General features: G+C 40.0%; 1 protein-coding gene and 1 long non-coding RNA gene across 17 annotated transcripts in view; both read right to left on the bottom strand.

Annotated features, from left to right (window-relative positions):
• FAM53B (family with sequence similarity 53 member B) overlaps window positions 1–16374 on the bottom strand; it is a 121703-nt gene that overhangs the window by 67690 nt on the left and 37639 nt on the right. For all 16 annotated transcript variants that reach the window (XR_014564937.1, XR_014564938.1, XR_014564939.1 and 13 more), the window contains one exon: window positions 13747–13801. Coding sequence is in view for 10 of the 16 variants with exons in the window: in XM_083741440.1 (XP_083597566.1) it covers window positions 13747–13801 (55 nt within the window). In the remaining 6 variants the exon portion in view is untranslated. The remainder of the gene's footprint in view (window positions 1–13746; window positions 13802–16374) is intronic.
• On the bottom strand, window positions 1168–6864 carry LOC310845846. Its single transcript, XR_014565000.1, has 2 exons — window positions 3880–6864; window positions 1168–3556 (listed from the first exon to the last, which is right to left on the bottom strand). It is a non-coding gene; the product is annotated as an uncharacterized lncRNA (long non-coding RNA).

The following is a 16374-nucleotide window of genomic DNA, read 5'->3' as shown; positions in this document are numbered from 1 at the left end:
TTTGTTAAATAACAAGCCACGAAAAAGCGGTGGAGAACAACGGGTTCTGTGCTATTATCTGAGAGTGATGCTTCTTCTTTCTCTCTCTCAAGAGACAAAGGAAATCAAAAGATTGGAACTGAAACTGCTTATGCATGAAATATGGTTTAACCATATTTGAAAGCCCACTTGACATCCTATTCAGCACAAGCCATAAATAAAAACTGAAATCATTTCACTTTGAGAACATTTCTGTTTTTAGAAACCAGTGTTGCTGGTTCTTACGGTCAAACCCAAGTCAATTTAATTGTCCACTGAAGGCAGCTCAAACTCAACATCCTAACAATTTGGATAAATGAAAGGGCTATTTCAGTGGGGGAATATGTACATGGTGGATTCAGAGCCTGGGGTGATGGATATTTTAATAAGGTGATTCTAACTATAAGTGTGTTTGTGTGTGCAAGCCAGCACACATACACTGTGGATATTTATTAGGAGAGTAGTCTGTGAAGCAATAAATGGTGACAATATAAGTGCCAAGAAAAAGAGATTACTCTTATCAGCAAATGATGTGAAAGTCCTCATCATTCTTGCTGTCCTCCGTCTGTAATCAAGGATGAGGGCAGGGAACAACCCTATGAGGGAAGCATCTTCTAAATCATACCACTGTCCCCCAAGGTCTCCATTTTACTATTTAGAGATTTTTCACTCAAAATCTGAATACAACCCCTCCTCACTCAATCTCCATATGCTCCTCCCAGCTGTCTTTGCCAATGTTCTTGACTGCCACTATCCTTTACATCAGACACAATTTTCCTGTGTACAGTGTTGGCTGGCACTTGCTGTTGCTATTTAAATGCTTCCTTATAATGTCCAAAATTGACTTGTTTTCTTGCTTTAAAGGGATTATCTGCCTTATTACACAGCCATGCTGACATAATTACTGCAGCGGTGATGCAGCCAGAAGCTTACACAGAGGAACTCTATTAGGATGGCCAAGTGTCCTGCTTTACAGAAGACTGTCCTCTCTTTAAAATGCTGTCTGTTCCATGCACAGTCAAAAGCTTTAGAACCATAAGAAGGGAAGGCCAAGGCCTTGAAGTTGCCCATTGACTCTTTGCAGCTGGACACAGACAGATCACCTGGTCATAGTCTTCCCCACTATGGGGGGATGCGTTCTACTCTTATTTTTCATTTTCATTTTATCAATTTTCTTTGCAAAACGAAACAAAAAAGTAAAGATGCAGCATAAACTAATAAACAAGCATACAAACTCTCAAGCAGGCAAAAAATAAATAAGCAAATAAAGTATTATATGTAAAGACCAATATTTACTGTTAAAACTTGTTTCCAACAATACATATGGTTGCATATCATCTTGAGCCTTGTTGCACCAGTACATCCATTCTTCAGTAAATAAATTATCCCTTTGCCTGTGTTCTCTTAAATGCAGTGGTTGGTTTAACCATTATAGTATTCATATATAAGCTTTTATCTAGACATACAAATTAGCATATGCAATTCTATGCAAATCAATGTTGTCTTTCATCTTAATTTTTGTTGATGTATATTCTCTTTGGGAACAATATGAAAGTGGCTACTCTAGACAGCTTGATCACACACCATTGACCCCACTGACCACACCTCCATCACCTGCTAGCCGCCCTGGCAAGTCTAGTGGGCAACTGTTGCCACTGGTATCAGTTTAGCTTTTCGGCCTATACATTTTCAGTCTGCATTGGCAAGAAAACAACAATAACCCAAGCAGTTCACCTTAGAGGTCATCAGTGTTGTGGTTCTATAGTCTATTCAGGGAAAGCCAGTGGCTCACAGGCTAAGGATGCTTTTCTTACAAAACAAAATCAGGTGACACGATGCAATAGACTATTCACCCATCCATGGTCTTTCTATGAGAAACAAAGTTCATGTGCCCTTGAAGACATCTGGAAGGAAAATATACAGATAGAGAACCAAGAACTGGCAGGTCTTGGTTGGAATTAATGGCTAAATAGAGCAGAATACAGAGCTGATCACTAGCTGATGACCTAGTTTTATGAATTAGACCACTACTGCAAGAAAACTGGAACACTTCTAACAATGATTCAGCTAAAGCAGACACTGGCTAGTGTGAACTTTATAAACTCTGATGCTGATAGATAATACTGGTGTCACCATTGCAAACAAAATGTTCTTGCTTTTTTGAGCACTTGTGCTGCTAACCCAAGTGTGCTTTCTTTTTTTATTACTGTACTGCAATGTGCCTTAAATCAGGAAGTGACAGCACTCACTAATACAATATGAAATTAGAAAAGTGGAATTAAAATTATATTTGAAGATATATAAATAATGTCCTATATACACATAAATGTTTATTTCATTGAACTAAACTAATTTTTTTTTAAAAAAGATGTTCACTTGATAAACTGGTGATGTTTCGCACCAGCAGACTTTCTAATACAGAGATAACTGGAAGGATTATCCATACTTTATTTGTACAGAACTACTGCTGATTACAATTCTGCAATTACTTCTCATCTTTATTTTTTCCAGGCCTCAGTTTCATAGACTGAACTCTCTGGAGATTTTGAGTTTTCAGTTACCAGAGCTTTCACCTGGGTGTTTGCAGTTGGCAAGCAAAATGGAGCCACCGAAAATAAAGAGGTAACAGGGACCTAAGGAAGCCAGAAGTTGTGCTGGTTGTGCGAGTCTATCAGTCAAGTCTTCAGAGGAAAGGGAAAGATGCATCTGGCTTGTACAAACTCCTCTAACAGGTTCTAGTAAGGGTGAGGATTGTGGGGATAAGTACCATGAGATTTAAAATCTCACAGCCTTGCACTACACAAGGATGTTTCAGGAAGGGAGCCAGGGGATGGGAGGGGGAGAGACACATTTTCTCCTTCCCAGTTTCCAAAGCTACTCCACCACTTGGAAATAAAGGACTCAAGTTTCGGGCTCTCTCTCTCAGCAGACCTCACTTCCCAAATCTGCTCCAGGGGTTGATAGACTCTTCCCCAAAAGATGCTGGGGAGGGGGGAGGAAATCCTATTTTATCGTATGCGAGTACAGCACGCCTTTTGGGCTCCATGATCTCGTGTGGGTTACATGGCTCACTTGGGAGCATGAGCGGGAAGATGTGCATCCCGGTTTTGCGACTCAGGATGTTGGAAGGTATGGAACAGTATGGAAGGGTGTTTTGAAAAAAGGAAAGTGTCGTGCATAGGATCAGACTTCATATATAAAGCTAGGGCAATGGCTTAGGGGACAGGCCTTAATATTCTTGCAAACTATTCCTTAGCTGGCACAAGGCCTACTGAAGTAAATGCAGCTTTCCCCTGCAGAAAAGTTTGGGAGTTGGAGCCAGCCAAACATAGGTATTGGCAGATATTCCATTAGTAACAACTGCAGGTAGAAGTTGTTTTCCACTTGTGGTTGTGAATTTTAATTTTCTGTTGTGACTAAAGAACTATTTCAGAAGCTGGTTATGAAGGAGATGCACTATGCTGCTTGCTCAATAGGTATTATGTTGATATTGTTCTATAACAGGTAGGGAACCTGTAACCTTTCACATATTGCGGGACTAGACAGCTTTCCGCAGGGCCTGCAAGACAGAGCTGTTCCGCCAAGCCTTTGGTCAGGGCACAGCCTGACTCCCTCCTTTGGCAATCTTCACAGAACTCTACCCAATGGTTGCCATCAATTTGATTTGAAGTAATTTTTTAATGAAATGATTTTAAAATGTTGTCTTATTTTATTGTTGTTAGCCACCCTGAGCCTGGCTTCGGCTGGGGAGGGCGGGATATAAATAAAAAATTATTATTATTATTATTATTATTATTATTATTATTATTATTATTATTACTATTATTATTATTATTATTATTATTATTATTATTATTGGACTCTGACTCTCATCAGCTTCAACCAGTATGGCCAGTGGTCAGACATGATGGGTGCTATAGTCCTGCACTCACTGGTGGGGCACAGACATAAAAACAAACATTATCAATGCCAGTTATACTTGAAAATAATTACATTTAAATTATAACAAATACTGTTAGAGCATAAGAAAAACATAAGTTGTCAAATAAATAGGGCAAATAGGTCTATGATCTTTTTCTGTGACATAAAATATATAAAACAACATACTGCAGCAACTCAGCATCTTTATAGGCTTTGTGATATTTTGAAGTCTGGGTGGGGTTTGGGCATACAAATGGTTTGGATCACACAGGGCAGAGTTTTCTTTGCCAATATTTTATCATGATCTCTTGCACCTGCATTTAATTTACTTCCTTGTGTACTATTTGCCTGGTACGCCAAGAGTGTTAGGAAACCAGCAGTTTGTACTTTCCATTGCACACTCCATTTATGAAATATGTGGCTTCTCATTGTAGAATGAGTTTAATGGCAGTAATTAGCTGGCAGTGATGACACAGAAACCACTCGTGCTTTCCTGCTGCACCCAACACATACACACAAAGATTTTCAAAGATAAAGCATCTAGGTTGGGGGGGGGGGAATGAAATGACAGCACAAAGTGTGTCTCATCAGAATAAAACATCACAGCAAGGTCTGTGGCTTACACACATGCATACTGGACCCAACATTTTGCTCCAAGATGAACAGGTTAATATTTTCCCCAAAGCCTTCTTTGTTTCTTAATCTTAAAAGCTAAAAAAGCCTTTCCCCAAAAGTAAAATATTTTTTTTCTTAAGGAAATAAGTCCATGCATTCCTCTCCTCCCAACAATACACTTATTTGTTGTAGATGGTATGGCATTGCTTCATCTAAAAATGAACTCAGTGCCACTGTGCTGAAGAAATGGAGCCAAAACAAGAGGGAGGAAGCAGCAACATTACTGTGTGCCTAAAATCCTTTTGCACAAAGTTCCCATAAAAGCAAGATGGTTTGAGTCTTCTCCCCACTCTATCTCCTGCTCCAACACACACATGGTCTTTAGAAATACAGGTGCTAAACCTTCCTTCACTGATGTAAAACTGAAAAAAGTATATGGTTAAATTGGCCTGGACCTACCAGTCATGCCACTTGGTAAATGTGGAATACGCTTGGTTGCCAAGTTGTCCTTGGTAACACAAAAGGTACCGAAGTTATTTTTCCCTGTTCCCTAAGAAACTGAGAGTCCAAAATCATTCTGGACAGAGGTGACATTTCCTGTAATTCTTTGCGGCGATGTTTTCCAAACATGCCCCAGCATGGCCAGATCACGTCCTGGAAAACATTTGCTTTGCACTGACGCTTCGTGGCATTATTTAGCTGATTTTGGAATGATAGGAAAATGCCCTTTTCTATATCCAAAATTAGTGTGCAACTTCACTATGTATACCTGGGACAAAGAAAGTGCCTTCAAGTGCTTTTCGTGTGTGTTTGTGTGTGAAAAAAGACAACAGGCCTAAGAAAGATCAAGGCCAGAAACTGGCACCTCTGCCCGATAAGGAATCACTCATCTGAAAATCTGCTTTGCTCATCAGACCTCCGCAGCTATTCCCTGAGGAGACTGGATAACCTGTACTTGGCACCACTTGAACAAACATCAAGATTAAGAAAGGGCTGAGGAGAGACTGGAGACAGCAGAGTCAGGGTGTGGCTACTCCCACACACATACACGTCTGCTTCTGTCAAAAAAACAGGCAAGCATCCCCCATTCAGTCCTGCAGATGACACATTAAGATTTCATATCAGAGCTAGCTTACCAGCCGATGCAAAATGCAAGGGTCCCCTATCACACAGAATATTCAGGGAGAGTGGTACTGTTGATGCAAAATGGGGTAGGGGGTTAACTTCTTTCTATAGATTAATTAGCCGAAAGAGCAAAGTGTAGTCAACAGGAATGGAATAAGAGCTTCACTCAAATTATTTCCTGTTATACATACATAGCAATTAGTCATTTAGACAATCTGTTTTATGCGGACACTTGGCAACAGGAAGAGGTGAGGCATACAAGTCTGGAAACAACGTTGACAGATTGAAGAGCTTGAAATCCTGATTCGGGAGCCTCAGAGTTCCCTTTTGTTTCTTCAGAACTCTTATAGGGATTTATGTAAGGTGTGGACTCCTAACTGTAGCCTCCATCTCACACTTCGTTTCCTAAGAGCACCACAGCCCACTTCACCTCAGAAAGGTTGCCTCAGAGACGACCACAGTGGTCACATTTAACAGGAATTCCCCTACACCTAAGCTGGTGTGAGGACGTGGAACATTTATCACCAAGCCCCACTGTTCTCTTGCAAGCAAACCAGCCAACATTTATGCCCCACTTCCCCACAGAAATGCCAGAAGAGAGAAGCAGCCCACAACCCACTTAGGCATAACAGGAAGGAAGCCCCTTCCCTCACCATCTGTTGCTGGTGTTATAGATCACAGGAGGCACACCTGTGGCCCTTGGTACGTTGCTGCCCTATTTAGTTATATTTTATTTAACCAATGTCCAATTACAATACATGAAAGTTTGACAAAAGACCTCCAAGCTGTTTACAATGGACAGCATAAAATATTCATTTAAAATGCCACTAAGAAACAAGCGTTCAAAACTAGCTGCATAGATATATATCTAACAGAAAATAGAATCAGTAATTCTAAAACACTTGTCAAAATTGCATGCTAAGGTTCCGTGTCTGGGTAGGCTTGCTGAAAGAAAAAAAGTGGATTAGCAGGAGAGTAAAACAAGAGAGTGTAGGCACCTGCCTAATATCAGTGGGCAGGAACTTCTGAAATATAGGTGCTGCCACACTAAAGGACCGATGTCTTGCAAGTGCAGAACACACATTTTGTGGAACTTGAAGAAGTGCCAGTTCCACAGATCCAAATGGTCAAATGGGTGCATATGGGCTGAGGCAATCCTTCAAGTAAACTGTCCCAAAGTGGTTCAGGGCTTTATACAGCAACAGTAACACCCTGAGTTTGGCCCAGACTACAACTCCCATCATCCCAACTAATGGCCATGCTGTCTGTGACTGATGGGAGTTGGAGCACCATCTTATACTGGAGAGGCACATCTGAAAGGCCGCAGGTCCCCCAGAGGCTGGTGTGGCAGGTGGTGCAAATGATATAGTAGAGCCCGCCACCCCTGGTTGGAGCAAAACCAGCAGTACAACAAAGGACACGGATTCCTCTCCAGCATTCCAGCACACTATCCACCTCCCATTGCTACTTTTGTACTCAGCACCTCCCAAGCGGAAAATTAGATGATCCATTTTGGAAGGAAGAGTGCAGCAAAATGTCCTTATTCCTATCTATTAAGATAGCTCCAGCACAAGTCACGTAGCTCTCGTAACAAATGATGCTATTTATATTCTAAAACAATGATGCCAAAATCAAATTATTATATTTCTGAATTTTGCATCCAGCATTATTTTTCATCTCCCTCTCCTCTCTCTCTTTTATAAAGCTTTTAAAAATCAGTACAACACAGAAAGTTCCTTTTCACAAAGGCAAAAAAGTGGGAGGAAATAATGCCAGCAAAATTATGTGTGTGCCTTAAAACAGTCTCATTAAAGGTAGTTCAAATAGCTTTAAGTAGTAAGCAAATATTTTGCCCAGTTACTGATGTTTATTGAATCATGCCCACCAAACCTGAGGCAAAGCTGTTGAAGTGAAATTCTCAATGACTAATTCCAAATTAAATAGGGTTTTCAATTAACAAAAAGGTTGGGAGCAACCCTTTTTACCTTTAGCTCTTGCTTAAGCAAATGCTAAACCACTGTGGTTGCTGGCTGCATTAAAAAAATAAGAGTTGGAAGTGGCTTTGCAGTCCCACTGCTCGATGCAGGAAATATAGAGAATCCCAAGATATGGTTGTCTGCCTTCTGCTTGAAGAGCACAGCAAGGGACAGAACACCAACTCTAGGAAATTGGTTCCATTGCTGAACTGCTCTTACTGCTTCGTTTAATAAAGAAGGAGCCAAGAAAGATCAAATGCTTATATTTCCATATTATAAAGGGTTCAAGGTATAACCCAGAAAAATAAATTGTAACATGAAGAGCTAAAAGCTGTGTCTGTGCTCCCCATCAGCTGTCACTAGACACACACGCTGAAAATGAGGAGTGAATGAAACTTCCCTCGAACTGGCTCTATAACAATTTTATATTTTGATCCATAAACTGTTGCATGTTTGTTGAAACAGTGCCTGCCAATTCTACTGGTTTCCTAATAAAGCACGTGTCTGACCTATACGAAGTGGGAGATGCATCCAAATTCTGCCATTACAGCAGAAAATTGTCAAATATTTGGCTTTGTGTTTTATTTTTACCATCACAGCTGGAGGCATTGCTTGGATTTAGCATCTCAGGCAGACATCAAAATCCCTTTGGCCATGTCGACTGTAGATCTAGTGTATTTGAGGCAGAACTGAGAGGAGATCAATGAACATTACCAGTTACATTGTCTATGAGAAAAGTAGCAGATACCACAGAAGACGGGTTTCTGTTTTGGCCCACTTCTAATTGAAGTTAAAGATTATTACAGTGGTACCTCGGGTTAAGAACTTAATTCGTTCTGGAGGTCCATTCTTAACCTGAAACTGTTCTTAACCTGAGGTACCAGTTTAGCTAAAGGGGCCTCCCACTGCCACCTCGCCGCCGGAGCACGATTTGTGTTCTCATCCTGAAGCAAAGTTCTTAACCCAAGGTACCATTTCTGGGTTAGCGGAGTCTGTAACCTGAAGCATCTGTAACCCAAGGTACCACTGTATATCTTTCTCTTGGGCACGTGGCTTTTGCATCTCTTTTCAACATCATGAGTTCCTGCCATGCCAGGAACTTTAAGGAACATGCCAGCTACTTTAAGAAACTAGTTGACACCCTCAATGCTGTTTGTAAAAGCTCTGCATTTGCTTTAGGTATATTCAGGTATATTCAGGGCACACGCCAGTGTCTGGATATATACAGCGGAATATGTTCAGTGCTTCAACCCCTAGTGTACGGATAAGATGGGAGCCAAAAGCTCCAAAACATTAAACCCTACAGGAGTTCAGCAAACTCTCCCACCTAGCTGTCAAACCTCAGAAATAGATGCTGCCTTTATAGGGACTCTTCCTTAAGAACTCTGAGCATCAGGTTGCCCCCAAGTTACCAATGCTCCTTTAGTAAAACAACAGAATAAATTCGTGAAAGAAGGCCTTTTTTTACCACTATTAATACTGAACATTCGCAATACAAAATCCTAAAGCTAGCCAAATTCCACTACTGACATGAATGGACCAACTCTGGGAAAGGCAGCTTGAGAACAGCAGCCAATATTTTCCTTTTAATCTCTAAGAGAGGAATTAGGGTGCAGCATTGCATTAAATATTTGCTTCAATTCCTCCTTTGGCTACAGAACATATTTTTTAAAAGCAAAAAACCCATAGTTTTACTGCCTAAACATTATGTTGAACCAGCTTCTCTTTGTGACCCTCCCACCCACTACATTTGTATCCCTTTTGACTGGAGAAATATAATATTGGCTGTCTGGGAGGATAAAAGAAATATTCTGTTCCATAACAGCAACGATTTATTTGCACATGATTCAAGGGCTACTCAAGCAAGGCATACAAAATTGTTCTTGCTCAAGGCTGAATTTATAGCTATACATTTTTCATCTACTATGCTTTTTCCTGCAAAACAAAAATCAGGAACAGTATTCTTTTACACTCGTCTCTTGGCAGTAATTATACCAATTTCAACATTTTTTTAAACTCAGAGGATTCTTGCCCTTTAAGAAAAGGGGGGAAATGATCTAGGGCACTGTGACTTGACAAATATTTGATGAAGACTGATGTTTTTTAATAGTGTATCAAGTGGTATCTGAGGCCTTTTCAGATATCTGCATTAACTATTCACCAGGAAAGGCTGAAACCCTCTGCCTATTTACCTGAGAGCAAGCTCCATTGAGCTTAGCAGCACATACAACGGAGTAAAAATGCATATGATTAAGCAGGAATTTTTTTTATTGTTTTCCCCTACAAAACTGGTTTTCTCCTTAGCAAAACCTTTCCGTGGCACAGTGTTGTGATGATGGAGAGACAGCAAATTAATGCAAATGAGCAATATGTATACAGATACTTTTTCTCCAAATATAACTGTGTTATGATAAATAAGAGTGTGTGTGTGTGTGCGCGCGTGTGTGTGTGAGTGAGAGAGAGAGAGAGAGAGAGAGAGAGAGAGAGAGAGAGAGAGAGATTGCCAGTGAATTCTACTAGGAAATATACACACACATTTTCTCCAAATAAAGCTGATAAAAGTTGTTTCCACCACTTTTTTAAGGGACACGCTTCAGTAATTGTCATCAAGCAATGCTAGTGTGAAAGTGACAGAATGATTGAAATAAAACAAAGCCTGAAAAGGGAAACAGCCCCTTTTCAGACAAACTGGAAGCCTAAGAAAGCTAATGATAGTACTCTAATAGAAATACAATATTAAATGAACGCCAATAACTTGGTTAGGGTTATAAAGCCTAAAAGCAACTAAAATAGCTGCAGAAAGAGGAAAGCCCAAAGCATATTATTTTTTTTATTCAAAAAAATGGCAAAAAAAATCTCAAATATTTCAATCAAACTCAAATGTGTGAAGTTTTCATAGATTTATCAATGTTTTTTTTAATAGGGAACGTGAGAACATAATAGGAATACTGGAAGATATGGCATCAGCACACTTGAGACCAAAGTCCTATTTATATGTGGGGTGAATGCATGTGGGCTTAAAATGGATATACCCAGCATCCATACAGTTCCACTTCAGATTTTCGTGTATTCATCTTGTATGTCGAAAGAAGAATTCTAAGCATGTTTGGTCGACCACACTCAAAATCCCTCCTCAAGCTTTGTGCTGAATAGTGCTAAAGAGGTTTTACAAAAGTGTCTGGTTTCACTAGCCTTCTCTTTAAAGCAAGTTGACATAACTGGCAGGGCCAAAAGTAAAGTTTTCCCATGACTTATAAAGCAGTAGATATAAGCCACCCTTTCCCATTTGCCTCAGTCCATGCTCTGGGCAAAGATGGCCTGTCACAGAACTTATCCTGTTATCATTCCAATGCTAGACTTGCACAACAGCTTCTCAAGGTCATTGTTGTATCTTCTATGGAAATGCCAGTTTTATCTGTATCTCTCCCCCCACCCCATCTCTGCTGAAATCCAAATAGACAATTAGTTCTCGCAACATCCTGCCTCTATTAGACTGGTTAGGCACAGATGAATGGTGGGAGGAACCAGCTGGGGAACCCCCAAGGGAAGAAGGCTCAAAACCTGGGGAGTGGTAGTGGGACAATGATGAGTGATGAGTGATGAGTGAGAGGGAGAAGACTCGAAAGAGGAGGTGTTGGAAGCTGAGGTGGTCACAAGGCTTAGTGAGCTGGGAAGGACAGTGGCAGAAAGACACCCAGGAGCTGAAGCAGGAGGGTGGGAGGAGAGAGGCCAAGAGGCAGAGATGAGTCAGGTTGGTAAAGAGTCATGGTGCCTTCCCCTCCTGCTGCAACAAGCTCGCCTCCTCCATTGTCTCCCAGAACCAGAAGAGACATGAAAAGGGCGGAGGAAAGATTGGCAATGCACAGACACAGTCTCTGATCGCTTGGAAAATACCCTGGATAGGAGGGAACGTTGGCAGCTGTGGGGAGGTGGAAACCTTCAGTCTCGGCAACTGCTTCTTGGGAGCAAGACCTACCTAAGATGACTTGCTGTGCTCATTAGGCCTGACACTCCTGTGCAGAACATGTTTTTGCTAATAAGGAGTTAACTCTAACTTGTATAGTGTGATTTACTGCTGGCTCGCTGCTGACACTGCCTGTTCAGACTGAGGACACTAGAAAGCCAGCCAAGCGTGGTCTCTCTCTCCAGTCCCCAGATGTCCCATGTGGCAGTATATTTCTTGACTTCCCACTTGCTCTAATCCAAATCCAAATATGTAACGATGCATTTGTCTTGACCCTTTGAACAAGTAGGAACAAAACTATCTAATCAGAAACAGCTTGGCAGTTGGAAATTCATTGTGGTTGTCAGCACTGAACTATCTGGGCAAGTTTCAACAATGGTTGGTTAATCTGGGCCAAGGAAGAAGGCATTGGAAGAGATGACGAACATTACAAAGCAAAACAAAAATAATGCCAATGGGATTTGCTCTTTTTCACTGGAACTGGCAAAGAAAATTGCACAGGGGATGCTATGGTCAGCAAGGTAAGATTAGGTTCCCTTGGAAACAGGACACTTTAGCAAATAAAGACCATATCAGTGTAGCTTGAACGGGAAAAGTTTTATAGAAAAGTAGTTATAAACAAGCTTATTAGACTTCTATATATTGTTTGGCTAATTGATTTGGTATTATTTGTTTCTTGTTTGATTCTTCACATAAAACATAAATAGAATAGACTGTTTCTGTCACTTTATTTTTTTACTTTGAAGCCTGCACCTTCCATCTGAGGCAAAAGAATCATAATAATTCAAAAACACTTTGTATTTCCCCCTCACTCTCATCTCAGATGACTTTCCTGTCTGGAAGCTTGAGAAATGTCTCTCCCAATACAGTTGCTCAGCTCCCATTAATACTAATGAGGGTAATGCCTGTGAATGGTGGGAACAGATTCTTTGTTTGTAAAGTACCAGCTTTTGTTATAGAATAGTTGGGCCTAAAGTTTTAATTGGGTCTGGAGGTCATTGCCCAGTCATATAAGAAACTAATGAACACAATGTAGTACTACATCTTTCAGAACTGCCAGGTCTCCAAGAACATCCAGCCAAACCTCAAACATCATAAGGCTGTATAACACACATACACACACACGGATGGCAGCTTGTGTGCCAGTACAGTATGAACTTTTGTTGACTGCAGCACAATACCAATTAAATAGTGATTGCCCAATTATTATTGCTTCTTTTTAAAATACTATACTGTGAAGTTTTAAACATTACACTACACTTGCTCTTAAACACTACACAGACTAGGAATGAATGTATCACTTCACTTTTATGTATTACTGTTAAAATAAGTGAGATTCAAAATAAGATAGCCTTGAAATACTCAACAATGCAAAACCCAGGTTTGGAGCGAGCAGGCAAATTTTAGTTCATACCTGTGAATAAATGGAACTTGATTATCAAGCATCACTAAACGTAAAGTTTGAATATACCAGATGTGTCATTGAGCTGATTTTTCAAGACACTAGAATGCTTTGCTTGGATCTGGAATCCTAGTCAGTTGTCTCAATTAAGTACATCTGGTTTAGACCGGAGTGACGATGGGTGATTTACTAACTTCTACAATATTTGAGATGAGACTGAGGTCACCTGGAGTTTTGACATGCAGGGCACACACAGAGCTCATCAGCTGAGCGCTATATTGTGTAACATAAAGCAGATCAACTGCCAGCCATATGGAATTTAAAGAAAAGCGCATGAGAAATTAGGAAATGGAATTCTCAGCTTGAAAAAAACCCCCACAGTTTTTGCTCGTAACAAAACACTGAATCAGCTCCAAGTAGGAATGAGGGAGAACCACCTAGCAAAATTTGGAGAAGTGAAAATTCTGAAAGATTAATGTGTTTCGGTTCGTGTATTGCTTTTGAAAGTGCAGATTAATTAGATTTCCCTTGAAAAGCAAACTGAATTAAATTTCTCCAGCCAAATAATGTGTACAAAAATGCACATCCTATGGTAAAATATGCATAAAAATGCATATATTACTGAAAATGACAGATTCCCCCATCCCTAGCTCCGAGAGCCCTGTTGCATTTCCCACCAGCATTAAAACGTGCAATAAGAAATTAGAGGCTTTCTCCTTACTCACCCATAATTCCACAAGAAAAGAGAGTGGGTCCTTGACTCATCTTCTTTGGAGTGTGCTGAAAACAACCAGAAAAGCTATTCACTGAGGTTTTAAGAATTATGCTGAAATACAGGGTCATGTCCAAATGCCATTCAAGGAATGAGTAATGCCAAGAGCACAGATCAGTGAAAAGGTGTAGACTGAGTCAAACGTACAAATTAAGCAAAAGGGCAGCAAGCTTAAAAAGGATGGTGTGCCGGTATTGCTCTTTTGCAGCTTTTCTTCGTAAGTCTTCCTTCTAACAGTTTTTCAAAACAGAATGGAAGGCTAAACCAAAGAATGGGGTCAGGTTACTATTTTGTGAATGTTCTAATCCAAGATCAAAGACTCAGCTGAAGTTTTGAATTGTTCTTTCAAATTTCTCTTCAGGATTAGAAAAGTAAGAAGGGTGGAACATGCAAACTAAGCAGTGATCTCCACTACTGAAACATCTCCAGTTTGCTTTCACAGAATTTCTCTTGTTCTTAATGGGGCAAAAGTTAATAATATTATTAGAAGACAAACAATTTCAGCAATTTCTCAGATATTGTTTAAAGTCTTCCTTTTAAAAGTGTTCTCCTTTGTCAATATCATCACCTCATGACTCAAAGAAGAAGAGCAGAAACAAATTGCAGTTTGGTATCCAATAACACAACATGTTAGTAATGTCCATGAAATTCAAAGTACTTGATCTCTGTTCTGCTTTTCTATTTCCCCCCCCCCCCTAGTAGACCAATCTTGCTTTGCAAAAAGAGAATTATTTAAGGTGATATTCAACAAAATATCTGCATGCCCACAAGGATTACCACTAGTGCAATGGGACACCCCCAGCACACCCCCTCCACTATCCCCCAACCCCACTCTGGAGAGTTGGAGAAAATTCCAGAGTAGATTTAGGTAGCACATGGGGAGAGGAGTGTGAAGCAGTGCTCCATTACTCAAGGAGAAATCCTTGCACTGGCAGAACCTTAGCTGTGGCACTATGTTGAATGCAACCCACAACCCATTAGAAGTAACAAAGCAGATTACCTGCCCTGCAATCAAGCAAGTATTTCCACAGTTTCTAAATTTCAGCAATAACTTTTGCCTTTTTTCTTTGTATGGAATCTTACACATTCTAATACTTAGGCTGCAACCCTGTGCACACTTACACAAAAGGCTGAACTGAGTCCAATCCTACTCAGGAATAATTTCTACTATCAACTACCAGAGTTCTGGAGTGCAGGATTTTCAACACATGCTGGAGCATGTGTTGAAATGTGAAGGAGTTGTAGCTTAGCGAATGAGCAATGCCATCCCAACTCTCTCCTCAGCTGGTTTTGCCTTCATCTCCCCTGCCCAACTTTTCTTTCTTTCTTTCTTTCTTTCTTTCTTTCTTTCTTTCTTTCTTTCTTTCTTCTCCTGCTTCTTTTTCTTTCCATCTTTTGGGATGCTCACATTTGTCTCTGACCTGCACTGCTACTCAGTTGTGATCATTGTTCCTCTCCTCTGTACCGTCACATTAATTCTTGGCACTTTGTTTCCAGGCCTGTTAAGCATAGCAGCCCTTACTTCATCCATTATCAAGCAGTACATTGATTGCTAGGCATGCAAATAGGCCTGAGATGGGGTTAGGGATTGCTAACGGTGGTTGATATCACAAAGATAACAAATAATGTCACCTTAAAGCGGGGGAAATGGTGCCATTTACCAAATGTCAAAACAAAGCCTATTACCTTCCTTTCCCTCTTGGACTTAATTCAATGCCTCTCCTGCTCATGCCTATTAAGCTATGTACTGGTAAAATATTTCCAATTAAAACTTTCCCCATTCTCCCAACTTTCTGAGACAACCTGCTACAAATGACACTTAGACATTTATATTTATCAAGTTCAACTACATCTATAAAGTTAAGTATGAAACTATAATGGCATACAAAAGAAGGGAGAATGTCACGGGGATGGTGTTGTCTTGAACCTTTGATCACTTTTTTAAAAAAAAATATAGGTCAATAGGTAGCAGTTAAATTCAGCTATTACTGATTACATGTAAATAAGAAAGCCTTTTTATACACATAAATGTATGAATCCCTCATATCTATTCACTTAAATATATTATTCCTTATGTTTACAATGTGTGCATTTTGTCTTTGTAGAATTGTATTTATAACATTTAGATGTGTGAGGAAAGAGTATTTTGGCAGTATGGGTGGTATTTGCTAGTCCTATCAAGAATAGTCCCTTTGAATTTAATGGACATGACTAAGTTAGGTTCCTTAGTTTCAACAGGTCTACTTTGAGTAGGATTTAGTTTACTACCACCATCCAAATATAAAATGATTATTTAGAAGACTGGTTTTAGATCCGGGGGGGGGGGGGAGAGTTAGTAGGAAGAATATTTTGAAACTACATTTCTCTCTATTTTAACTGTAATTGCCATTTCACAAGGGTTGGGTCTTATAGTAAACTAGGAAGGAAGGAGTAAATTATCTGTAACCACAATTGTTTTTCTTAGGATAAGCAAAAAGTTTAATTTCTCTATTTCCGCTCTTCCTAAAACCTTCCTTTGTGAATGGAAAGATGGAGTTCTTTTGATCCAAGTGTGCTTTGCTCCAATTCTTATGAGATTATC

The sequence above is a fragment of the Podarcis gaigeae genome (assembly GCF_964106915.1).
Source record: "Podarcis gaigeae genome assembly, chromosome: 5".
Lineage (NCBI taxonomy): Eukaryota > Metazoa > Chordata > Lepidosauria > Squamata > Lacertidae > Podarcis > Podarcis gaigeae.
The sequence above is the reverse complement of the archived record's forward strand: the minus strand, read 5'-3'. Positions and strand labels throughout refer to the sequence as shown.